Here is a 27,264-nt window from a genome sequence, read left to right on the forward strand (position 1 = left end):
TAAATAATTCAATACACGTTAGCTAACTGATTTTTTATTACCCGCCTAACAATATAAATTTTCCAAAAAATAACAAAATCAGCTTAAAAAAAAAGGAGAGAAACTGAAAACATTTCTTCTTAAATTCTTCAAACTTCCTAGAAAAAATTCATACTGAAACTTGATTGTACATGAACAATAGCCAAACTTGTGCTGCTAAATTAAAATATTTTTTCCTGTTGCATTTGTCTTCATGTTGAATGGGCCACACAGTTAATTACTGTGACAGCCTGCGAATTGACACAGAGAACGAAACTTTCATTATTTCAACAAATCGCGGGTGTAGAGCACTAACTCACAAGAGAAGTATTGTGCCAATACTATAAAGTTTTTTCTCCAAACATGTATCATAGTATTCTAGCATTTCTTTGGTGTACATAGGATTGAAATTAAGCAAAAAGGATAAGTGGTTTGTCTATAACCATCGGAGGTCCAATTGAAAATTTTTCTTTTGAATGGACAGATAAGTATCAAAAGCTTTTTTACAGTCTGATGTAATTTATGCTGACAGAGTTTGAAGTCGAATATGACCCTATAACTGTTCTTGGACATTTACAAGGCTTCTCAGAAGTAGTATATGAACATTTCATAACAATATAATAGAAAACCCTAAATGGGGCAGCAAGCATGAGAGAAGGAGGAAACCCCCAAGGCGTTTAAAATGGGACAGTGGCAACTGTAGGACAATGAGTCTCATTCTGCTGCAGGCATAAGGACTAAAGAGATCTCAACATGTACTTGAGGTGTGGAGTCATCATCTGACATACAAACAAAGCTGAAAATGTTGCTATTGTTTCGGACAATTTCCTCTGACTTCCCAAAGAGCTATCCTACCACCTCTCTCTCTCTCTCTCTCTCTCTCTCTCTCTCTCTCTCTCTCTCACACACACACACACACACACACACACACACACACACACAAACAAACAAACTTACACATTACACAGCTAAATTGTACAGTTGACTACATTGTACTGGTACTGTGGCTCAACTAGGGTGAGGGGAGGAGGAGAAGGTAAGGTTGGAGGGATACAGCTGGGAGGAAGAGGCAGTAAGTACATGAAACAGGTAGGTGGCATTAATAAGCCCACTCTGGCACAGGCAAGGGGAGTTGCAAATGGCACACGATCACGTTGAGCCATGGGCTGGGAGTGGGAAACCCAACAGAGGAAGAAGGAGACTGCAGCGAGCATCCTGCAGTCCTCCCGACTGCTGTCAATGTCAGCCAATGCTCCACACTCATGTCCAACCTCTCCCCCTGTTTCTCCCTCCCAGCCATCAGCAAAACCTTCCTCAACCTACTCTCCCACTCCCCTCGGCCAAGGACCCAACACGAACCCCCTCACCCCAAATGAAATGAAGGGCCAGCACAAAGTAGCTGTACAGATGTGTGTGTAATTTATTAGCGCCGAAGACTGACATCATCGCAAGCTCAGTACATTCTCACTCTCATTTATACGTCTACTGACAACTCGATACCTCAACTACATGACGAGCTGTTACCTTTACTACTTCTAATCTTTTTCTGATGCAGAACAAAATTTCGAAAGCCCAGTAACTGTCTTTGTATTTTATTTTCCTACCCACCACTACATATTTAATTTTACAGGCAAGCCATAATCCACCCACTTATTTGTTATTTTAAATAAACAAATCAGTTACTTATACATGAATAACAGCTATCATAATTTCCATCTAGATTCAATACAGATTCTGTATTAGAAGAAAATTAGGATTTTTAGTGTAAGAGCACACTGAATCTTTAAAAATTTATCTCTTCTCACATCTTTGTCTATCAGTGGAACTTATAATGCCTATCGCCATTAAATATGATGGCAAGATAAGGAACAAATTTGATGATGATGTGTTGCCACAGTCTGAACATAAAATTTTCTTCGCTGTTGCAATCTTGACACTGTACAGAAAGTTTAAATTAACCACTGAACAAATTTATAGGAATGTGGGGGGAAGGGGGGCTTACACACCATGAGCCAAATGAGATTATAATGAAACTGAAATTTAGGACTTAGGACTTGCCTAAGATTATAAGTAATTATGTACTACTAGCATTTCAATGACTCTCTAAGTAGATCATACTATTCAATAAGTTGTTATTCAAGTAAGGCCCTTGAATACTCAATTTAACTCACTGTAAGGGGATTACATGTTCAACTGAATTTGTAGAAGTTCAGCCATTCAACATCCATTTCACTCTCCATCATGATGGAGAGCCTTCAGTGATTTGCAATGAGCAAAGTTACACACTAACAGAGAGAAGCAATCACTCCCAGCTACTTGTGTAAAGTATGCTGACAATAAATTATGACCAGCACTAATCTTCTCAAATTGATAATTATGGTTATTACTACATGCTACATGCATATTATGAGGGAAACAGCTATTTCGGAAAAAGCTGCTACTACTCCTCGTCCTCTTCTGCTACTCAGATGCTTTATTCACCCTCCACTCTAAACAAATCATTTATGTACCTTTACATAGACTACCGTGAGTTGTTAATATTCTGACAAAGTCAACATCTAACTAGTATAAATATAAAACCATCAAAAATTCAGGATGGAATAACAATAACACGCAAAGGACAGATTGCTACTCACCACACAAAGGAGACACAGAGTCACAGACAAACACAATGGAAAAACAATCGCATGCACTTATGTCCATGCGGGCACACGCACACGCAACCACCCACACACCCACACCCACACCCACACCCACACCCACACACACACACACACACACACACACACACACACACACACACACACACACATCCATTGTTTTTCTCTCTCTTCATGCTTGATGTTTTCCCTGCACATCCATTGTTTTTCTCTCTCTTCATGCTTGATGTTTTCCCTTACAACAATGGTATGTTCCAGAAAACTGTCGGTGTGACCACGCCAGAGTTGTGCTAAAGTGGTTAGAGGAGAATAACAGTGAATCATATTGATGTCTTTGTTGCTAAATGCACCTGATATGAAACTGATGGAACACTTATGGCATAAAATCGGGCACCAGCTATGCATCTGAATTCAGCCCATAATTTATGGGTAGTACATGACCTGTACATAGAAACCTAGTGCCGCATACCTCCGCAAACCTGCCAAAGACTTGTCAAACCCACTCCACACAGAATCACTGATACACTACATTTCATTTCAAATGTGGACCAACATGCTATTAAGCAGGTGGTCATAATGTTATGGCCCATCAGTATATGTGTAAGTATAATCTCTTAAAAGACCCAGTGGTCATTTTATAAATTAATGAATTTTATTCTGAGAAGATAGTGGTGACATTAGTGGGAAATTGGTGTCTGTATTTGCGTTTAGCCTCTCGCACAATGTTACTTGCTGCTAGTGATACCCACTCACTTGAAAAGAATGTACAATTTAAATAACTTACTAATGTTCAGCTGCAAGAACAAGTTGGGGAGGGTCTAATGCTTATCCGTGGAAGTGATAGGAAGTTTCTGTGATGAAAAGGCATCCTTACCATTGATGTCAGATACTGAGATATTGTCTTCTGCTTGTCAAATCCATAAACAGCAATCTTCTGGGATGGAGCAGGTCGCACGTAGCACTCTCAGCCTCTTTATTGTACAGGGTGTACATAAAGTCCAGGAATACTTTCAATTATTTATTGCACAAGAACTAAACATTACATAGATGTCATCCATATTGCATTATGAAGAGAAACTCTGAAAGTTTTTTTTACAAACATTCAATATGGGAACCATGAGTGACCCGGCAGATGTCAATATGATAAGCGAATTCTTGCCATATCTGTCCCAGCTTGCCATCATCGACTGAGCTTCTGCACTAGCTCCAATTTGAATGGTTTCATAGACAGCGTCTGTCGCAGGACTTTCCACACTGTCACTGGAGCCTTTATGAGTTCACGGGATGCACAACGCACCAATTTCTTTGGACTCCTTATGAATGTTTCTCGCACACATTCCACATTCAATTCACTCACACTAGGATGTCTGCTTCTCTTTGATGGGCACAAGCAACACGTCATAACGAATTTGTTGTGCCAGTGGTAAATGGCTTCCTAGTTGCTGGCTTCTTACCGTACTTGGTTCTAAAAATCTGTTGAACAGCTGTAGCACACTTGTTTTTGTCAAACTCCAACACACAGAAAGCTCGCTCCACACCTGAACTTGCCATGTTTGTGACTAGTGCTGACTATCAGCAAATTACCAAACTACGCTGTGGTGGTATGGGGGAAAAAAACCTTTCAGGGTTTCTCTTCAAAATGACATACATATGATATCTGTACAATGTTTGGCTCTTGTGCAATAAATAACTGAAAGGTTCCCAGACTTCACGTACACCCTGTATTTCTCCCCATTCTTTCATCCATGGGTTATATATCCAAGCGTTAAGTTTAGGGACTGGTCAGATGCATTGTAATCAAAGATAAGTAAGCACCCATTGCACACTGCTTCCTTCATAAGCAGCTTCATGTCATTGGAATCCTTAGTATCATGGAACCAAAAGGAAGTTCACTGAAGTGTCACAAGACAAATGTCCTTGTCCACCTATATAGCTGGATATTGAAAGCAGGTAACACTTGTAATGAGTCGGGTATGATCTCATTTGTTCCAAACAGCATGAGAAATCTGAGGGCTCACGCAGTGGCCACCACTGCTTCTGCAATAACCACTGACGTAATCAGAGGGCAGAGCATGATCATTCTGCTTGGAGATCAAGGCATAAGGAGGATATCATACATCACCATGTAAACAATAATGTTTGTGCTGAAGTGACTGACTGCCTTTTCTGCACTGAAGCCAAGTTTGTACTCTAATTAACCTTCTAAATACCATGCAGTGGCAGAGAATGATGCAACCCCAGTGTCCGCATAAGTATGTGTTAGTCCTCAGTCCCCTCACTTTCTGTGTATAGGATTTCCCAGGTTCGTCTTTCCCCCAAGTATTAAACATGTCTGTCTCCTGTTTCCTTGTACAGTCAGTCAGAAAATATCTGTTGAACTGAAAGCATGACACAGGTGGCACTCCATGCTGCATACAGTCAATCAGGTACGTATTTACTTTGTCATCTCTCCCTTTGCATTTTCCGTTGTTTGTGCTAACTGCCACTGCATACTGCAATAAATGCAATGCACATAATTATGTCTTTGCTCCCTTTTGCTTTTCAAGGAATAGGGACAATATAAATGATGAAGTTATATATCAAATACTTCATGGGCTGCCTGAGGATGAAGATGAAGGGGTAGAGCTTCCATGTGATTTCACCAATGAAAGTGAAGTGGAGGAAGTAAGTGTGAACATGGAATGCCACAGTAGTGACTCAGAACAATCTGGGGACAAACATTCCAATCCCTTAGATGATATTCAAGGCAATGATTACAGTTTTATGTTGGAAAAGATGTGGAAACACTTTGGATAAGAAACTCCTTATAACCATTGAATAAATGAAATCAAAAAACACTATAAAAATATTGCCAGGCCCAACCCACACAGGCAGAAATATTTTCTTGGAATTGGATATATTTATGCGATTCATTCCTACAAATATGATTGACAAAACTGTTAGCTACACAAAAATCCGTATATTTCAGAATGGACATGTACAATTCAATATATAAGGGAAAAAGTTTCTAGGTTTACTTCTTCTTCGGAAATGAAACCTCTCCGTGGAGTTCTGTTATTGATCGCTCTCAACAAAAGCAGCCATGCCAATACCAAAAGAGCTCAGAAATGTAATGGTACGGGGATGATGGCTTGCCAAGCTGCATCTTCCTAAAACAGATTTATGAGGGACGTTTGAAAAGTCTGTGCAAAGTCTGAGAGATGGCACCACCGACACATATCGAGGTCATGTTTAGTTAGTAGCATCTTTGGAAAGAAAGCACACCATGTTTCAGCCATATTGGTCTATTTCTTTGTGTTTGGCATTCGTGTGAATCAAGGAAGTCAAGTGATTGTCGAAAAATGGACGAAAAAGAATTTCTTGTGGTGATTAAACATTACCATATGAAAGGCAAAATGCCTCAGGAGACTAAAGAGAAGCTTGATAAACATTACGGTAACTCTGCATCTTAGATTAGAGCAGTTTATAAGTGGTTTCAAAATTTTCGGAGTGGCCATATGGGCACATTTGATGCTGAGCATTCTGGACACCCTGTGGAGGTTATGACTCCAGAAATCATTGATAAAATCCATGATATGGTGATGAACGACAGAAGAGTTAAGGTGCGTGAGAGTGCTAGTGCTGTGGGCATCTCGAATGAACGGGTACATAATATTTTGCATAAAAATTTGGACATGAGAAAGCTATAAGCAAGATGGGGTCCACGATTGCTCACACTTGACCAAAAACGGAATCATGTGAAGTGTTGCAAGGATGATTTGCAGCTGTTCAGCAAGAATTCGCGGGACTTTAAGTGTCGTTTCATCACTGTGGATGAAATATGGATACATTACTGAGACCAAACAACAACAATCTAAACAATGGGTTACCAAGGGAGACTCTGCACCAAAAAAGGCGAAGACCATTCCTTCGGCTGGAAAGGCTATGGCAACTGTCTTACAAGATTCGCAAGGGATAATGCTCATCAACTGTCTGGAAAAGGGTAAAACTATTATAGGTGCATATTATTCATCATTATTGGACATGTTGAAAACCGAGCTGTAAGAAAACTGCCAGTGATTGGACAGCAAAAAAGTCCTTCCCCATCACGACAATGCACCAGCAAACACCTCAGAAGTTGTGGTCGCATAATTAATGGAAATAGGATTCCAACTCGTTTCACATCCCCCCTATTCTCCAGACTTGGCTCCCTCGGACTACTATTTGTTCCCCAATTTGAAGAAATGGCTGACGGGACAAAGATTTTATTCAAACGAGAAGGTGATTGCAGCAACTAATAGCTATTTTGCAGACTTGGACAATTCCTATTATTCGGAAGGGATAAACAAATTAGAACAGCATTGGACGAAGTGTATAAGTCTAAAATGAGACTATGTCAAAAAATAAAAAAGGTTTACCCCAAACACATAAGTAGTATTCATTTTTGCACAGACTTTTGAAATATCCTCGTATGTTCCTACTGAGAAGCATCAGGTTTGATGAGAGGGTGACCAGGGAATACAAGAAAAGTATGATAAATTAGCAGCAATTAGGGAGGGTAGTCTTGATCACACCATTTATGTTTCAATGACATAGGTAACCGGTTTTGGTTATTTTTACATAACCATCATCAGACCCATGGCTCCCTTAGGATGGTAGGCGGAGCTCTCGTCAGCTGCTACGAAGTCAACTGATCGTAGCAGCTGAGGAGAGCTCCGCCTACCATCCTAACGGAGCCATGGGTCTGATGATGGTTATGTAAAAATAACCGAAACCGGTTACCTATGTCATTGAAACATAAATGGTGTGATCAAGACTGAACTTTAGTCAAAATATAACATTATCTAGAAAACTTAAAATATTCACTCTGCCATCCTTAGGTAATATTCTTGTCTTTTTGTACACCAGTATGAATTATTTGAAGGGAACCATTTCATTCACTCACATGACAGAAGGAACAAAGAATATTTTATGCTTTCCACCTACCACCTCAAACTGTATGCCCAGGACCTCAATGCATGGTAATAAAAATTTATAATAAATTGAAAGGGGACAAGTTAATGCAGTTGAATCTAGTTCCACTTAAAAGAAAGCTATATGAGGCAGGTGAAACTGAAATGGTATTACTCAATGAATGAATTCATGCACACAAACTGGAAATTTGAACTGGATACAACGTGTCACATATCACAAGAAATATTACTACAGTGTTAGTCTTTATTTTAGCACTATTATTAGTTACTGTAAAATCACTGCAACTCAAATATTGTCCCCTGTAAGTAAACCAAATGGACTGTAAATGTACATCATGAGATGAATAAACCGCTATTCCACAATATGTCTCCTGCCACTCGTGAAGTAGATTTTTCCCCAAACCATGTTTGATTTCAAGTGTGTAGTATGCCTCACCTGACTCTGCTGTAAAGAAGGGGTACGAGCAGGCTGTGATGGTAGGTCTTCAGTTTCTCGTGCATTCTTGGATGAGTGCTTTCTTTTTTGTGACAGCTGCTCCTGTTGATATTTATTTGATGATCGATGGTGACTTTCCTCCTCCTCCTGTTGGCAATCAGTATGTGGAAGTTATCACACCCCTATAGCAGTGAAAATGAACAAGGGATGCTTTCCTTGCAATGGCACCACTGTCGTCATTGTCACACTGGTTGAAGTCCAAGAAAAAGTCTGAACACACCAGTGAGTATACATTTCAGAATTACTCTTGTGGTCTGTGCAAACACACTGACTTTCCATACCATTAGGATCACTGATGAGAAGATAATTTTTGTTTAATTTTCGTTCACCGTCAAATTTCTTTCAGTATTGATTTCAAAACATTATCAATTCAATATACAAAAAAGCGGATGGCAGCATAAAATAAGGTGAATCAGAATGTGTAATAAAACAGATCAAAAACAGCTAAAATGTGTTAATGGAATGGAATCAGAAGGCTTGAAAGACTGGGGTACGCACTTTGGATAATATAAGTTAATGGCATTCACCAGAGTGCCTACAAAGAAATAAAATGGAAAGAAAACATAGATCACTAATTAATCTAGAAGAAGGAAGCAGTAATGACTCACAGAGTGTTTTTAAGTATAAAGCAAAACACTGAATACAACTGATGCTTGGGGCATCTGACAGGACAGAATTTTTTTGTCTCTTTCCTACATTCAGGCATGTATAGTGAAGACACAAAAAGTCTGAAATTAACTGTTCTTTTTGGTGAAAAGAAGAAGTGAAATATCAACATTCTGTTACACTTAGTTTTCCACTACTTTGCTGCATAGTATAACTGCGATAAATCGCTGTATCAGCTACTCTAAAGAACAGCGCTATATGGATATTGCATATGAGAATGGACTAGCATTTCTTTGCACTCCAAATGTTGGCCTTCAGAGGCCTTACACTAAATGATGAGGGATTAGTGTAATTAATGCATTTTTTAAAAAAAGAAAAAAAATTATACTGATCAACCATTTGTAACTGATTTACACAGGTACATTAGGGCAGTCCTGACCTTAAGTAATTCCTCAAGAGGTAAAACTTTGCTATTCCCATCTCCTAATCATTTTCCAGTCAGGAAAAAAAAGCACAATATTTCTGCTCAGACAACAACTAGCTGGCCCCAAACACTTTTAAGTTGGAAAATAGTATATGCATTGAGTAATTCTGTTCAAAAGTGGTACACTCTTCCCCACCTCCATTATTTTTTATTCCAAGAGAAATTTATGTGGACATATCAAGAGTACTTCAGCACCCATTAAAAACACTTTGGACCCTAAGTTTCTAACAACTGTTTTCCAAAATTTCCTAAAAGGGTCATTATGTTTTTGTTAATAATGCACACAACTCCCTGCTTCCTTTCTCTCCACACGATTCAACCCCTCACCCCAGCCAACCTGCAAAACTTCAGTGAGTTGTTACATGTAATCCTAATTATAGTAACAATCACAAAATTGTGTGGATGAATTCTATACAAAATATTCAAAACCACTCAACATGCTTTTGACCACTGTATATTACATTAAGGGGAACCATGTCAACACTTCCCCAATGATTTTATCCAAATCTCGGCCAGAAATGAAAGTAACAGAAGTGTGAACTGCAACTGACACATGTTTATAAAAAAATAGCAGTGTTTGGTGCAGGATGGGTGAGACATGAGCCTTTTAGGTCAGTGTAGCTTCCAGGCAGCAGTTGGTGCAGTAGAAAGAGTATTGAATGGTAATCCAAGGGTTGGGGGTCGAGCCCCTCTGTGGCAACTTTCCTTTTTCATTTTTTTTTCACAATATATTGTTTTTATTACCATTAAAGTCAAAGCAAAATTTGGGATTATCTCCATGAGGACTCTGCAAATAACTTTCCAAGAAGTTACTGTAATTAAAGAATACGGGACTTTTGTACCCAGTTAGTTTCATTATGACCTTCCGCAGCTAATGCCACATCTATTTTTTATGCATCTATTTTTATCTCAAGTAAAGAATTGGATCAGAAAGTTTCAAAGCTGATTTTATCTCATCTAGAGAGAAGAAATCACATCCTGACAAGCAAGCATCAAAATACATTCCATTGCATACTGCCCACCCTCACCAATATTTGGTGAAATGATGTGTTACATGTCATTTATTGCCAAACTGTGCAATGAGAGAGAACCTTTTATGTTTTAGACCAGGTACGTTTTTCTACAAAAACTTCAAAACAACCACGTAATTGTAAAAATGCGGTGTTTAGGTGTTTATAATGTGCGTAGGATGCTGAGAAAATTATTGCTTCCCCTGTCTTTATGCCAAATATCACCACAGAATGTATAAATATGATTTTTTTTTACCAAGTATTAGCAACAATTAAACTATGCTCTGTGCAAAATTCTACCAGGCGGCTTCCTCTTTCACTCCTTTCTCCCAATTATTATTCACCTATTACTTTTCCTTGCATCTGATTCCAGTCCTCCATCACCATTACATTTTTATCTCCCTTAACTAACTGAAAAAAATACTTTATCTCATCATACATTTCTTCACTCTCTTCATCATCTGCAGAGCTAACTGGCATATAAACTCGTACTGTTGTTGTGGGTGCTGACTTTGTGTCTACCTTGGTTAGGATAATACATTCATTAAGCTGTTCCTAGTAACCTACCTGCATTTCTATTTTCTTATTCATTATTAAGCCCACTCCTGCATTACCTACATCTGATTCTGTATTTATAAATCTGTATTCACCTGATCCCATATCCTATTCCTCCTGCCATTGAAGTTCACCAATTCCCACTATAACTTTAACCTATCCATTTCCCTTTCTAAATTTTCTAACCTTCTTGCCTGATTCAGTAATATAACATCCCATGCTCCGATCTGTAAACGCTGGTTTTGTTTCTCCTGATGATGACATTCTCATGAGTAGTCCCTGCCAAGAGATCTTAACGGGGGACTACCCATCTACATGAGGATGTAGATGTAATCCCCTGTTCAGATCTAAATATATATCTACATGGCTACTCTACAAATCACAGTGACGTGCCTGGCAGAGACAACATCGAACTTCTTTTGCACTAATTCTCTATTTTTCCACTCTCGAACAGAGTGGGGAAATAATGAATATCTGTATCTTTCTATGCAACCTCTAATTTCTCTTAGTTTATGATGATGATCATTTCCCCTATGCACGTCGGTGCCAACAAAATAGTTTTACAATCAGAGGAGAAAGTTGGTGATTGAAATTTTATGAGAAGATCCTGTCACAACGAAAAATGCCTTTGTTTTAATGATTTCCACCTCAAATCCCCTATAATTTCCATGACACTCCCTCCCCAATTTCTCAATAATACAAATGTGCTGCCCTTCCCGGAACCTTCTTAATATATTCCGTTAATCCTGTTTGGTAAGGATCACAGGCCATGCAGCAGTACTCCAAAAGAGATGGATAAGTGTAGTGTATGCAGTCTCTTTAGTAGATCTGTTGCATCTTCTAAGTGTTCTGCCAATAAAACATAGTCTTCAGTTCACCTTAACCAACAACATTTTCTGTCTGTTCTTTACAATTTAATTGTTCATAATTGTAATTCCTAAGTATTTAGTTGAATTTAAGGCTTTTGGATTTGGCTGATTTATCATGTAACCACAGTTTAATGGATTCCTTTCAGCATTCATGTGGATGACCTCACACTTTTTATTACTTAGGCTCAACTGCCAATTTTCGCACCATACACATATCTTATCCAAATAGTTTTGCAATTGGTTTTGACCATCTGTTGACTTTACTAGACAATAAATGACATGTGTGACTCTTCAGGCTTTCCCGGCAGATATCTTGTAAATAGTCTTCACGGGTGTGCCACCGGATGACGTTGTGCAAATCCCACAATATTTCTTCGGAGCAACTGTCCAACACCATCAGGTGGTTGAACCTCGCTGGTGGCTAGGTACGACTGACAAGATCCACATGTCGACACCGCTGTATATAGAGCACGCACGTGAAGATTGCGCAGGCGCGGAAACCACGCATGCGCAAAAATTGCAGATAGATGGCTCCAGACTCAAACGCCCTCTGCCGGGAGACGCAGAGCAGCCATTCTGCGCGTGCGCTGACGCTGTACTGCCTGGAATGCTGCATTGGCTGCTGTTAAATCACGACGAGAAAGCAAAGAGCTTTTGATAATAGACCCATCATAGCTTTGGCAGCATATTAGTAAACACAGCGTCAGCCACCTGATCAGGTTCAACCACCTGATGATGTCGGACAGTTGCTCCGAAGAAATATTGTGGGATTTGCACAACGTCATCCGGTGGCACACCCGTGAAGACTATTTATAATAAATGACATCGTCATAATCTGCAACCCACTTAAGATGGCTATTCAGATTGTCTCCTAAATTGTTTATATAGATAAGAAACAGCACAGGACCTATAATATTACCTAAGGGAACACCAGGTATCATTTCTTTTTTATTGATGACTTTCTATCAATTACTATTCATCATGGCCTCTCCGACAGGAAATCACAAATCCAGTTGCAAAACTGAGACAATATTCCATAAGAACGCAATATGAATTCAAGCCTCTTGTGAGGTACAATGGCAGAAGCCTTGTGGATATATTTACAGAATACTTTACCCAAGATGAAGCAATCTTGAAAGAAGGCTGTATCAATGAAAGAGACCAGGAGATACCTGTGGGTTCAGATTGATTATATCATGGTGACACAGAGATTTTGCAAGCAGATTTTAAATTGTATGACATCTGCAGAAGCAAATGTGGACTCTTGCCATAATGAATTGGTTATGAACCATAGATTAAAACTGAAGAAATTGCAAAAAGGTTGGAAAGTAAGGAGGTGGGGACCTGGGTAAGTTAAAATAAACGTAGGCAGTTGAGTGATTCAAAGGGAGCATTGGGCGACAATTGACAAGAACAGTGAAAAGGAATACAGCAGCATAAATGGGTAATTTTGAGAGAGGAAACAGTGAGGACAGCAGAGCATCAAATAAGTAAAAAAACAAGGCCTAGTAGATACCCTTCGACAACACGGGAGGAACTGAATTTAACTGATGAATGGAAAAAATATAAAATGCAGCAAATGAAGCAGGGAAAAGGAAATACAAATGCCTAAAAAATGAGATAGACAGGAAATGCAAAATGGCTAAGTAGGAATAGTTAGAACACAAATGTAAGGATTTAGAAGCATGTATCACTAGTGCAAAGACAGACGCCACCTGAAGAAAAATTAAAGATGCCTTTGGAGAAAGAGAAAATACTGCATGAATATCACAAACTCAGATGGAGTACCAGTGCTAAGCAAGAGAGAGAAATCTGAAAGAAGGAAGGAGTATATAGAGGGTCTATACAAGGGAAACGCACTTGGATGTTGGCTGGTTGGTTTAAAAGAGGGGGAGGGACCAAACTGCTAGGTCGTTGGACCCTCGTTCCGAACAAGATAATTCCACAAGGGTGGGAGTAAAATAATCAAGGCATACAAAACACAGCTGGAAGAAAGGAGAAAACCACAAGAATGACAGAAGGGCAACAAACACAAAAATGGACAATATTGGACAAGAAAACAACAGAGACACACAAGAAATATGTAGAAGAGATCAAAACAAAAGAGCAGATTACCATGGCTGGCTGACCATGAGAACAAAAAGGAGAAGCCAGCCACTCTGAAACACATTCAAACCTCCACCCTAAAAGCACTAGGGTGGACGACTCAGAGGGACAAAGGTCATGCGATAAAACTTAGATTGAATGATAAAACGCACCCTCGCAAATAAAATGTAAAACTAAAGCTGTTTGACTGGAATACTCTCTTTCAAATTCTGAAGGTGGCAGAGGTAAAATACAGGGAGCGAAAGGCTATTTACAATTTGTACAGAAACCAGATGGCAGTTATAAGAGTCGAGGGACATGAAAGGGAAGCAGTGGTTGGGAAGGGAGTGAGACAGGGTTGTATCCTATCCCTGATGTTATTCAATCTTTATATTGAGCAAGCAGTGAAGGAAACAAAAGAAAAATTCGAAGTAGGTATTAAAATCCATGGAGAAGTGATAAAAACTTTGAAGTTTGCCGATGACATTGTAATTCTGTCAGAGACAGCAAAGGACTTGGAAGAGCAGTTGAACGGAATGGATAGTGTCTTGAAAGCAAAACAAGGATAATGGAATGTAGTCGAATTAAGTCGGGTGATGCTGAGGGAATTAGATTAGGAAATGAGACACTGAAAGTAGTAAAGGAGTTTTGCTATTTGGGGAGCAAAATAACTGATGATGGTCGAAGTAGAGAGGATATAAAATGTAGACTGGCAATGGCAAGGAAAGCATTTCTGAAGAAGAGAAATTTGTTAACATCAAATATAGATTTAAGTGTTAGGAAGTCATTTCTGAAAGTATTTGTATGGAGTGTGGCCATGTATGGAAGTGAAACATTGATGATAAATAGTTTGGACAAGAAGAGAATAGAAGCTTTCGAAATGTGGTGCTACAGAAGAATGCTGAAGATTAGATGGGTAGATCACATAACTAATGAGGAGGTATTGAATAGGATTGGGGAGAAGAGAAGTTTGTGGCACAACTTGACTAGAAGAAGGGATCGGTTGGTAGGGCATGTTCTGAGGCATCAAACGATCACCAATTTAGTATTGGAGGGCAGCGTTGAGGGTAAAAACTTGTAGAGGGAGACCAAGAGATGAATACACTAAGCAGATTCAAGAGGATGTAGGTTGCAGTAGGTATTGGGAGATGAAGAAGCTTACACAGGATAGAGTAGCATGGAGAGCTGCATCAAACCAGTCTCAGGACTGAAGACCACAACAACAACAAAAAACTGCTGTTGAGGCATTGTCGCCCAACACTGAAGGTAGGGTCCTGGGAAAGTTTAATGTCTGCAGCACAGCGGCTAAAAGTGGGCAGTCCAGCAAGAGGTGGATGACCGTCATTTGTGAGCCACAGCAATACCAAGGTGGGTCCTCACGATGGAGGAGATAACCATGCATTACCCACTTATGGCTAATGTGGAGCTAGCAGAGGAAAACTTATTTCCTGCGAGAGGACTACATGGAAGACTTTCACACATTCACAGTCTCCTTAATGACACACAGCTTGTTGTGCGTACTGTTATGCCATTCGGTCTCCCAAAGCCAAAACACCCTGTGGCGTAACAGTGAATGCAGGTCAGTTTAGAAGATGCCCATCTCCAGAAGTGGTTACCTCATAGCCTGTTTGGCCAGCCTGTTGGCAAGTTCATTTCCTGGGATTCCAACATGTCCTGGGGGGTTCACACAAACGCCACTGAACGACAGGGCAATTGCAGGGCATAGATTGATCTCCTGAATGGACACTACCAAATGATGGTGAGGGTAGCACTGGTCAAGATGGTAGAACCGTTGTCATAGCGGCAGCATAGGTTGACATCATATGTACAGAATGTAGCCTCTCACATTTTCTCTTAGCCTCAGTGTAGGTCAGCCGGTTCAGGGTCTTATATTCCATTATTTTTCTTTCTTTCTGGAGAATACTGTAGTCTGGTGAGCAAGGCAAATGATGCTCTCTGCAGTTGGTACAGATGGGAGGTGGGGCACAGGGAGTATTGGGATGTGAAGCACGTCCACAATCCCGACAGGTGACACTGGAAGTACAGCAGGAGGACATATGGCCGAACTTCCAGCACTTAAAGATCTGCATTGAGGGAGGGATATATGGCTTTACGTCACAGTGACAGACCATCACCGTAACATTCACGGGTAATGTGTCACCCTTGAAGGCCAAGACAAAGGTACCAGTGGTACCCCTTTTATCCCTCGGACCCTGGTGGATGTGCCGGACGAAATGGACAACTTGCCACTCTAAATTGGCCCACAGCTCAATGGCAGACTGCAAAAGAAAGTCCGTGTGAAATATGATACCCTGGACCGTCCTTAGGATCTTATGGGGCATGACGGAAACAGAAACATCCCCCTGCTTCTCACAGGTGAGTAGTGCCTGTGACTGCGCAGAAGATGCTGTTTTGATGAAGACCGACCCTGACCGCATTTTGGACAAGCCCTCCACCTCCCCAAACTTGTCCTCTAAATGCTCCACAAAAAACTGAGGTTTCATTGACAAGAAAGATTCCCCATCAACTCTTGTACATACGAGGTACCAGGGCGAATAAGCTCCGCTGCCATCATTAGCCTGGTGTTGCTCCCAGGGTGTGGCCGAGGGGGGAGGGGGAGGGGGGGGGGTAATGATTTGGGGTCGTATTTCTTAGCACTGAAGTTCGACCTTGATCGCTTAGAGAGTGCTGGTGGTGGACCGTCAGCAAGAGATAATGTACTACACTTCATGGCATGCCACCTGCCCTTATGCCACCCATTCCGACCAGGGGCCCTCCCCACGGGTGCCACCTAGCTGCAGCAAAAGCCATCTGGCACAATGGCCATTGCTGGGAGTCCTGATGCCACAGGGTGACAGGCATCTACTCCTTGGCATATGTGGGGAGTTAACGGCGCAGGCATCAGCAGAGCAATCCCTGTGTCGTCAGGGGGCTACAACCAACAGAGTACAACGTGGCCCCACCACAATGGACTGGCTACCATGCTGGATATCAGGAGCAAATGAGCTAAGAAGTCCATTATCATTGACAGTGCAGAAAGTGATACTGCACAGGGGGTGGAGGAAAATACACCAAGGAAGGTGACCTTGCCCAACAGCTGGAGAATGAGCAGAAGTGCAGATCCAAGTCAACAAAGGATGCGAGAGGTCTCAGTGCATGATGGATACTATGCACTATGTAAGGCGCCATTCCTCAATTGGCTCGCTCTTCAGGAAAACTTTGAAAAATGGAGGTCAAACCTTACAGGGGACCATCACATAAAGGCGAAGACATGTAAGACTCCTTTTAGTTGCCTCTTATGGCAGGCAGGAATACCTTGGGCCTATTCTAACCCCCAGACCTGCAGGGGGTACTTGAAGGTAATGTTACAGAAATGGAAGAGCACGTAGATGAAGATGAGATAGGAGATACGATACTGCAAGATGAATTTGACAGAGCACTGAAAGACCTAAGTTGCAACATGGCCCCAGTAGATGAGATTCCGTCAAACCTACTGATAAGACTTCAGAGGACCAGCCATGACAAAACTCTTCCGTATGGTATGCAAGATGTACGGGGCAGGTGCAATACCCTCAGACTTTCAGAAGAATATAATAATTTCAAATCCAAAGAAAGCAGGTGCTGATAGGTGTGAATATTACCGGACTATCAGTTCTGACAAGCCTGGTTACAGAATACTAACACAATTTTTTTACAGAAGAATGGAAAAACCAGTAAAAGATGACCACAGGGAATTCCGGAATAATTTAGGAACACATGTAGCAATATGGACCCTAAGACTTCTCTTTGTAGGCTTAGAGAAAACTTTTGACAATGCTGACTGGAATACTCTCTCTGAAATTCTGAAGGTAGCAGGGGTAAAATACAGGGGCTGAAAAGCTATTTACAATTCGTACAAACAACAGATGACAGTTATAAGAGTTGAGGGTCACGAAAGAGAAGCACAGCTTGAGAAGGGAGTGAGACAAGGTTGTAGCCTATCACCAATAGTTTTCAATAAAGGCAATGAAAGACGAATTTGGAGTAGGAATTAAAGCACACGGAGAAGGCATAAAAACTTTGAGGTTTATCAATGACAATGTAATTATGTCAGAGTCAGCAAAGGACTTGGAAGAGCAGTTGAATGGAATAGACAGAGTCTTGAAAGGAGGATATAAGATGAATATCAACAAAGCAAAACAAGAATAATGGAGTGTAGATGAATTTTAAATCAGGTGATGCTGAGGGAATTAGATTATGAAGCGAGAAACTTAAAGTAGTAGATGAGTTTTGCTATTTGGGGAACACAAAAACTGATGATGGCCGAAGTAGAGAGGATATAAAACACAGACTGGGAATGGCAAGAAAAGGATTTCTGAAGAAAAGAAATTTGTGAACATTAAATATAGATGTAAGTGTTAGGAAGTCTTTTCTGGAAGTATTTTATGAAGTGCAGCTACATACATAAATGACACATGGACGATAAAACAGTTCGACAAAAAGAAAACAGAAGCTTTAGAAATGTGGTGCTACAGAAGAATGCTGAAGATTAGCCTGTTAGATCATGTAACTAATGAGGAGGTACCAAATATAATTAGCAAAAAAGAAATCTGTGGCATAAGCTGACTAAAAGAAGCGATCAGTTGTCAGGACACATTCTGGGGGATCACCAATTTAGTATTGGAAGGAAGTATGGGGGTTAGAATCATAGATGGAGACCAAGAGATGAATACAGTAAGCAGATTCAGAAGGATGTAAGTTGCAGTAGTTCGGAGAGGCAAAGGATTGCACACATTATAATAGCTTGGGGAGCTGCATCAAACCACAACAATAATCTGATTTTACATAGAAAGTTTTGATGTGCACCTTTATAATCTCTTCCTGGAAATTTATTTGCAATCCCAAATTTTCTCTTGTCTTTCCTTTCATTGCTTTTACGAAAATTTTAATAAATACAATGAACTAAGCATGATTTTCATTTGTGTTTAGAGTAAGTAATGTAAATACTGAAAATAAAATTAAAAATTCTGCAAGGGGAGTCAACCTCACGATACTCTGATTATCTGTCTGTACTAACTTACAATGTGCCAACTGCTGCCTGCCAACTGCAAAAACATAAATGGCTTGCGCATCGACTGAACTGTGACAAAAATGCTATTTTTTCCAAATGCTTAGCCACCTGGAGCTCTCACTTCACTAATTTCATTTCTGACCGAGCCCTGCATATACCATACATTTAGATGAAATAGTTGATGACGAGTAGCTGTGGTCCTCTTTTAAGTCCAGCCACCTGTGTAAAGGAGGTAAAATTAACCTCGCTTCCCCAGTGCAGTTCAGTAGAAGTCACTGTGGCCCCAATTGTGAACAGAATATTGTGACTTGTGTGCACTTTGTGTTCAGTCTGTCAAGATGCCTACCAGCATCATTTCAACCTCAAACCACATGTGCAATTCACTTTACTTTGCGTGGGAAACTGACAGTCAAATCGGTGTACGCCATAGGGAAGTCGTTCCGACATGCAGCCACTACAGGAGACACAAAACACTGTAGATCTTCCTCATAGTGATCACCCTTAGGAAAGAACTGTGTACTGCCTTTACAGAAGAAACTGTGAGGACTTTATTGACCAAGGCAGTACACAATCATCTTGACACAATCGAGTTGTTCTTTGAGCATAAATTGTGAACAACAGTAGAAACCCCATGCAAAGTAGTGTTACAAAGAAGGTAGGTACAGGAGCTCATGGAATGGAACCTGGCCCAGTGATGTTGGATTTCCTCCATTGATGAGTAACAGATTTGTCTGAGGACGGGCGACTGTTGCATAGATAAGTGGAGGTGGACAAGCACTTATGCACATCAGTGGCATGCAAGTACTGAATGTTATCTCACAACAGATTTTGAATTAAAAGAAGTGCATTTTCAAACAGACTGCCTTATTTTGGCTGTTGTATTCTTTTCAATTCTCAGTAAAATACTTAGCTTCACAAGGATTATGCTTTCAATTCCTTTGGTCCGTCACTCTCAGTCCACACATGTTCGCAGGTGACAAACTTTTCTTTTGAACAGTTTACATTCCTGTTCATAGGATTATGGTTAATATCAGTTAAACCTAACCCTCATGAAACGAAAGAATCATACAGCGAGGAGGTATCATAAAACTGATTAACTTTGTTGGAATGTGAACTCTAATTCCATATATTATGTCATCAAAAATAATTAAATACATAAATAAAAATAAAAAATAAAATTTTTGGGTTTCGATAAGCACATTTTTCACCCTCAGCAGAATGAAAAGCAACAAATTTCCAAGAATATTTTAAGGTCTTTAGTAATATTGCACAATGCAGATTAACAGCAGTATAATACACTGCAATTTATTTGTTCTTATTCTTTTCTTCTAAATCTGTAATTAAACAAGGTGTACTTACAGAGTGGACTGGAGAAAGGCTCCTTACTTACCTTTTCTTTTTTCTTCTTTTTTTTCTTCTTCCACTTTTGAGAGTCATATGAATTTGGCAGTGCTGGTTGCTTCGTGGTCTGCTGCTGCTCCACAGTCCCTCCAGACAGTTGGCTTTTAGCTCTTTCTGAGGAAGATTTTGCAGTGGAAGTTACTGTCAATGGTGATTTCCGAACGCTCTTTTCAGTTTGTGAGCTTGCTTTATAGTATTTCTGTTTAATCTGCTTTGGCTTCTGTGAGGTAGGAGAGGCAGCTGTGGATTCAGCTGGAGTCACAGGACGCTCGGCGACAACTGCGTGTGACCGGTGCTCTTTCCTCCTCTTACTTGACTGTGCAACTGTACGTGACGTGGCAGTGGTAGTTGCTGAATTTGTTAACTGCTGATCGGCCTCTGAGTGTGTCTGACCATTTTGTACAGAGACACCCTTCTCATCAGTGCCTACAGGTGAGCCTGCTGGTAGCCTACCTATTTTTGCTGACAGTTTATCACGTAACACTTCTAGTCTATTTTTCTGTTGCTCATGTTGGACTTGTGGCTGCTGTTCGTGCTGCTTACCTGGAGCAGGTGAATGTGGAGGGGCAGTAGGCAAACATGCTGCTGCAGATTGACAGAGATGTGTTCCTGTGGGTTTTGTCTCCACCTCCCCTTGCTTCTTCTCTTGTTGCTTAGGCTCTGTTGAGCCACGTGGGGGACTAATGAGTGCAGATGCTGCTAACAACTGGCTGATGGCCCCTCCCGGTGATTCCGTTTGTGCCAACTGTTGTTTCTGTTCCTGTTCCTTTGGCACCACAGGAGTTTCTGTGGGAGCAGAGGTTTGAGACTGTGCCGACAGATGAGTGGTTGCTGCTGCTGGAGGTTGTGCTTGCGCATGAAAAGAGGCATTAGTTACAACCAGGAATGCTGGAAACTTGAAGACTCCATCTTGTAGTTTGGCTGGTATCACCTGATGCTCAGGATGTCCAGAACCACGTGTCGGCAACACTACTCTCTGCTGTCTATTTTCTTGTTGCTGTGGTTGTGCTGAAGCACGTAATAGTGCAGGAGGTGTAGTGGGTGCAGCAGGCAATGGCCACGTAACAGATGTAGTCAGGGGAGCCAGTCGCGGTTGTGCATGGTCTGTGGAAGGTGCCGAGGGTTTGGGAGATGCAGAGGGCGGGGCCATTGCAGTGGACACAGGTGATTTAGAGCCACGGCGCTGTCCAGCAGATGGAGATTTCGAACTGGAGCGAGAGCGAGATCGAGACCGTGTGTTGGACTGTTTCCGTGATGATGAGGTCTGTACAGTCGAGGGGGACTGCCCACCAGATGAGGATCTTGCAGGGGATGGAGAGTGTGCAGCAGCTCTGCTGGGGTGTGAGGTGATACCGGAATGTGTGACCGATGGAGTCACCGCGCAGGTTACGGGGGAAGGGTCAGATTGTGTTGTCACAGGCATTCCAGGTAGTGCAGTGGATGAGACTGGTACAGAGCTGGTGGGTAAAGCTGCAGATGAAATCCTTTTAGAGGTTGTTGACAGAGTAGCGGATGGGATAGGCATAGTAGATGGGGGAGGCGCAGTAACTGGGATAGATTCAGAAGATGGAGGAGGCACTGCAGGTGTAGCAGGCGGAGCAGCTGAAGGAGGCACGCGGGCCGAGAGCTGTGAAACAGGTGAAGCTGCTGCAACAGATGGGGTTGGTACAGCACTCTGGGACAGTGCAGCAGCTGGCAGTGGTGCATCAGCTGAAGATAATTTGCTGCCACATGGTTTTCCCTGGAAAGACTCAACAGTTGTTCCTTTTGGATGGGCAAGAGTCAGCTGCCTTACTTGGTCCTGTGGCTCAGTTACAGATGAGTTGCATTTTGCAGAACTGGAAAGTGGTGCCACCACTGCCTCTGTGGTGGCTCCTTCAGGTTTGGTCCTCGTCACATGCCATGCTTGTTCCAACTGACCAGGTTGAGCTGTGATATGTGATGAGTCACTGTTCAGAAGGGGTACCAGATGACTTGTTGCACCAGATGTAAGTTTGTTTTGGTCAAGCAATTGCACACGTCCCTCAGATTCTGTCGAGTTAGATGATGTGTCGATATGTGGAGTTTCTGCTGACAGTTGCCTTGTGCCTCCTCCACATGACTGGTTTTGCGGTACTTGCTGAGTGGGCTCACATTGCACAGGATTGGACACATCCGACAATCTCTGACTGGCTGAGGAAGTGCTTAAAGTAGGCTCCTGTCCACTGGCTCTTGAAGAATGGTGGTCTACCCTCTGCAGTGTCTCCTGTTGTTGTAGACCTCGTTCCTTCATCCGTTGCTGCTCCTGTTGGCATAATTTTTGTATAAGCACTGAATGTCAAACTGCAATTCAGTGATACAGTATGCTTACAAATTATTGCTGATCACTTATGGCTAGAGTTTCAACAAAAATGAAAATTGCTTAATATACATTTGAAGTTTTAATGCTGTAGCTGCTACACACTCCATCAATATGGAAATGTTCATGTACTTGAAAAACAAGGCAATGTTACTGACTGATCACTGAATGCACTGGATAACGATGGAATAACTGTAGCTACAAATAACAAGACAAATATATGACAAGTTTGATACTGCACTTTTCCTGTGACAAATTCGAAGTGCTATGGGCAATAAACAAAGCATATCTCACAAAGAATAAGAGCATATTGGAGGCCAAATTCAGAAAAAACTGCAATTAGTGCAAAAAAGATTGTCTTATGGAGAGGGAACTTGCATTGGAATACCTTACAGCCGTAAATACTAAGAACAACAATCTGGCAAAATGACCTATCAGTCTAAATTTGTGTGTCAGTTTCATGAAAGCAAGTCTGTGCGCCTCCACATAGCCCCAAATTTCCCCCCTTGTGATGAAAACTCAACTTCATTTCTGCATATAAATATTATGTTTCTGAAACATAATGTTGATGATCTTGGCACTCTACTAAAAGACAAGAAAAGAATGATTTCAGGTGTTAATGAACATTGGATCAGAGAAAAAATATACTCGACATCAGGTTTTAATTTAGTTCCAGGTTACTATAGACTTTTGCGAATATGTACAAGCACTGATTTATTTTATTTATTTATTTACACGTCATGTTCTGTAGGAACAAACTGAGGAGCAAATATCCAAGGTCATGATACGAAAGCCAATAACAGATAAAAATAAAATGTTTATGAACCCGAAAAAATGTCAAGCCATAAGTTTCAGTAAATGCAGTCAACAATATAACATAAGAATCAGCTTAATTTTTCACAGAATTCCTCAACAGAATAGGAGGAGTGACCCATGAGGAAACTCTTCAGTTTCAATTTGAAAGCACATGGATTACTGCTAAGATTTTTTAATCCTTGTGGTAGCTTATTCAAAATGGATGCAGCAGTATACTACACACCTTTCTGCGCAAGAGTGAAGGAAGTCCGATCCAAATGCAGGTTGGATTTCTGCCAAGTATTAACTGAGTGAATGCTGCTTATTCTTGGGAATAAGCTGATATTGTTAACAAAAAAATGACAGTAAAGAATGAATATATTGAGAGGCCAATGTCAAAATACCCAGACTCGTGAACAAGGGTCAACAAAAGGTTCATGAACTTACACCACTTACTGCCCGAACTGCCCATTTCTGGGCCAAAAATATCCTTTTAGAATGGGAAGAGATATCCCAAAATATAATACAATACAGCATAAGTGAATGAAAATAAGCAAAGTAGACCAATTTTCATGTCAAACGATCACTTGCTTCAGATACCATTCGAACAGTAAAAATGCCAGCATAAATTCTTTGAACAAGATCCTGAACATGGGCTTTCCTCAACAGTTTATTATCTATCTGAACACCTAGATAATTGAACTGTTCAGTTTCACTAGTCATATGACCTTTCTGTGAAATTAAAATGTCGGGTTTTGTTGAATTGTGTGTTAGAAACTGAAAAACTGAGTCTTACTGTGATTTAGCGTTAGTTTATTTTCTACAAGCCATGAACTTATGTCATGAACTGCACTGCTGGAAACCAAGCCAATGTTGCACACAACATCCTTTACTACCAAGCTAGTGTCATCAGCAAACAGAAATATTTTAGTTACCCATAATACTAGAGGGCATACACTTAAATAAATACGAAACAAGAGTGGCCCCAACACTGATCTCTGGGGCACTCCCCATTTGATTATACCCCACTCAGACACAACATCACAGCCATTCTTGACACTGTGAATAATGACCTTTTCCTGTCCGTTGCTAAAGTGAGAGGTGAACCAATTGTGTGCTACTGCCTGTATTTCATAACGGTCCAACTTCTGGAGCAATATGTTGTGATCAACCCAATCAAATGCCTCAGTTAAATCAAAAAATATGCCAACCAAAACATTTTGTTTAGCCCATCCAGTACCTCACAGACAAAAGAGAATATAGTATTTTCAATTGTTAAATGACTTCTAAAGCCGAACTGTTGATAGTAAAATATTTGATATAAAATGATCAGTTATCCTTACATACACAGCCTTTTCAATACATTATCCCTTTCTCCCTCTTTATAAAGCGGCTTTACTACTGAGTACTTTAATCGTTCAGGAAACTGACCATTCCTAAAGGAAAAATTACAAACATGGCTAAATACAGGGATAATATGTTCAGCACAGTACTTTAATATTCAGCTAGGCACTCCATCATATCCATGAGAGTCCTTAGTCTTCAGTGATTTAATCACTGACTCAATCTCCCCCTTGTCTGTATCACATAGGAGTATTTCAGACATCAATCTCCGAGAGGCATTTGCCAAGAGAGTTATATGATTCCCTGTAGAAACTAAATTTTTATTTAATTCACCAGCCTTGCTCAGAAAATGATTGCTAAATACTATATCTGATTTATCAGTAACAGAAATATTTTTACTATGAATTGACTTTATATTGTCGACCTTGTGCTGCTGACCAGACACTTCCTTCACAACTGACCATATGGTTTTTAATTATATTCTGTGAATCAAGCTATTCTATTTGTCCACCACATACTCTTTGCCTTCCTAATAACATTTTCAAGCACCTTACAATACTGGTTGTAAAGGGCAACTGTAGCTTGATTGTGACTATTTCTAACATTTTGGTATAATTCCCCACTTTGTTCTACATGATATCCTTATCCAATTAGTCAGTCACCCAGCCTGCATTTTACTGCTAGTACCCATTCGAATGTGCTAATGGAAAGCAACACTCAAAGAGCATGAGAAATGTGTTAAGGAAAGCATTATATTTGTCATCTATGTTATCAGCACCATAAACATCCTGCCACTGTTGTTCCTCGACGAGTTTTAAAAAAAACTCTCTGTTGGATTAACTTTATTACATAGTTTGTAATTAGATTGCTATTTGTGAAAAGTGTAACACCAAGAAGGAATTACACAAGCAGTGCCACGCTTGGTGGAAATGGCAACAGGTGTGCAAGCAATACGTGGTAAGTTTTGCTGTGAGATGGGGTACACGTAGGCCAAGCAGAGCCCTCTCATGTCAGTCCGACAGGGTCAGCGTTGTGCCTAGTGTAGTCAGTGCAGAGCTGCCACACAAGGTGGAAACAATAAAGTGATTGCCAGTATGCCTCATCGATGTCAAAGGGAGCCATACTGACATGTGAGCGAGATCAAATAGGGCAGAATGATCAGTCTCCGGGAAACGGGGTTGTCATACCGTGTCATTTCAGCTCACACAGGGCATGCTGCTACGGCAGTGATGCATGTGTGGAAGCAGTGGATAGAGGAAGGTCGTACATAGCGACAAGCGGGAACTGGACCATGAAACATGACCACAGCATGGGATGACCGTCATCTTGTCCGCATGGCCATTACGGACCATACAGCGTCGTCTACAGTGTTGGCTCATCGCTGGAGTACTGCAACAGGTGTGAAGTTGTCTGCATCAATGGTTTGTCACTGTCTGTTGCAGGTTGAACTGGTTGCAAGCATGCCATTACATCGGCTTCCATTGTCCAGAAACCACAAGCTCCTCCGACTGCAATGGGCATGTGAACACCGTCACTGGGGTGCCGAGTGAAAACATGTTATCTTTTAGGATGAGTCCCACTTCAATGTGTCCTACAGTGATGCCCGCATATGTTTCCGGCAGTACCGTGGTGAACACAACCTGGAGGGCTGTATTGTGGAGCAGCATAGTGGACAAACACCAGGTGCAATGGCTTGGGGTGCCATTGGTTACAACAAATGATCTCGCCTCGTCTGTATTGTGGGCACTTTGAACAGCAATCGGTACCTAAAGGAAGTTGTGGAGCCTGAGGTACTCCCTCCTGCTTCAGGCATCTCCACAGGCCACATTTCAACAGGACAATGCCCAGCCACATACTGCGAGGAATGTACAGACCTTCGAAGAGCAACGGGTACCATTGCTTCCCTGGCCTGCATTTTCCCGTGACATGTTGCCCATCGAACATGTCTGGGATATGGCTGGTCGGCACCTGGTGCGTAACAGTCTTCCAGTAACTGGTGTCATGGATTTGTGGGCTCGAATACAAACTGCATGGACGGAAATCCCTCAGGAACATATTCAGAACCTTAGAGATCCAATGCCATGGCGTATAGTAGCTCTAATTACAGAGCATGGTGGACACACGACATACTGAATAATAGGGCTCAAAGGACAAGTGCAGATTTGAAAATCATTTGTTACTTGCCATATACCTAACCGGTGGTATTAAATAAACTGAATCATGTATTTCCTTCTTGGTGTTGCAATTTCCACAAATGGTAGTGTATATGCGACATATGTTTGAATACAAAACCCTTTTAGTGTTAAAATTTGTACATTATGGTCTGAAAGACCATTCACCCTTTTACTAACAGAGTGCCCATCTAGCAATAAATAATGAATAAAAATATTGTCTATGTCTGTGCTACCGTTCCCCTGCACCCTAGATGGAAAAAAAAGTCTGCATCAGATCATATGAATTTAGGAGATCTGCCAACATCCTTTTTCTTGCACAATCATATACAAAATTAATATTGAAGTCATCACATATAACTAATTACTGGTAGTTCCTATAAAGTGAAGCAAGAACCCTCTCTAGCTTGAGCAGAAATGCTCTGAAGTC

At 41.0% G+C, this 27,264-nt stretch overlaps 1 protein-coding gene across 2 annotated transcripts in view; it reads right to left on the reverse strand.

Moving 5' to 3' along the window:
- The window catches only part of LOC124593696 (nascent polypeptide-associated complex subunit alpha, muscle-specific form-like), a 338,173-nt gene that overhangs the window by 59,684 nt on the left and 251,225 nt on the right, over positions 1–27,264 (reverse strand). The window contains exons 5-6 of one of the 2 annotated variants that reach the window (XM_047131998.1): positions 20,176–22,470; positions 8,067–8,213 (exon numbers count right to left, since the gene is read on the reverse strand). In XM_047131998.1, coding sequence (XP_046987954.1) covers positions 8,067–8,213; positions 20,176–22,470 — 2,442 coding nt within the window. The remainder of the gene's footprint in view (positions 1–8,066; positions 8,214–20,175; positions 22,471–27,264) is intronic. The other variant, XM_047131999.1, reaches the window with a different exon arrangement.

This window comes from Schistocerca americana, chromosome 2, assembly GCF_021461395.2.
Source record: "Schistocerca americana isolate TAMUIC-IGC-003095 chromosome 2, iqSchAmer2.1, whole genome shotgun sequence".
Classification (NCBI taxonomy): Eukaryota; Metazoa; Arthropoda; class Insecta; order Orthoptera; family Acrididae; genus Schistocerca; species Schistocerca americana.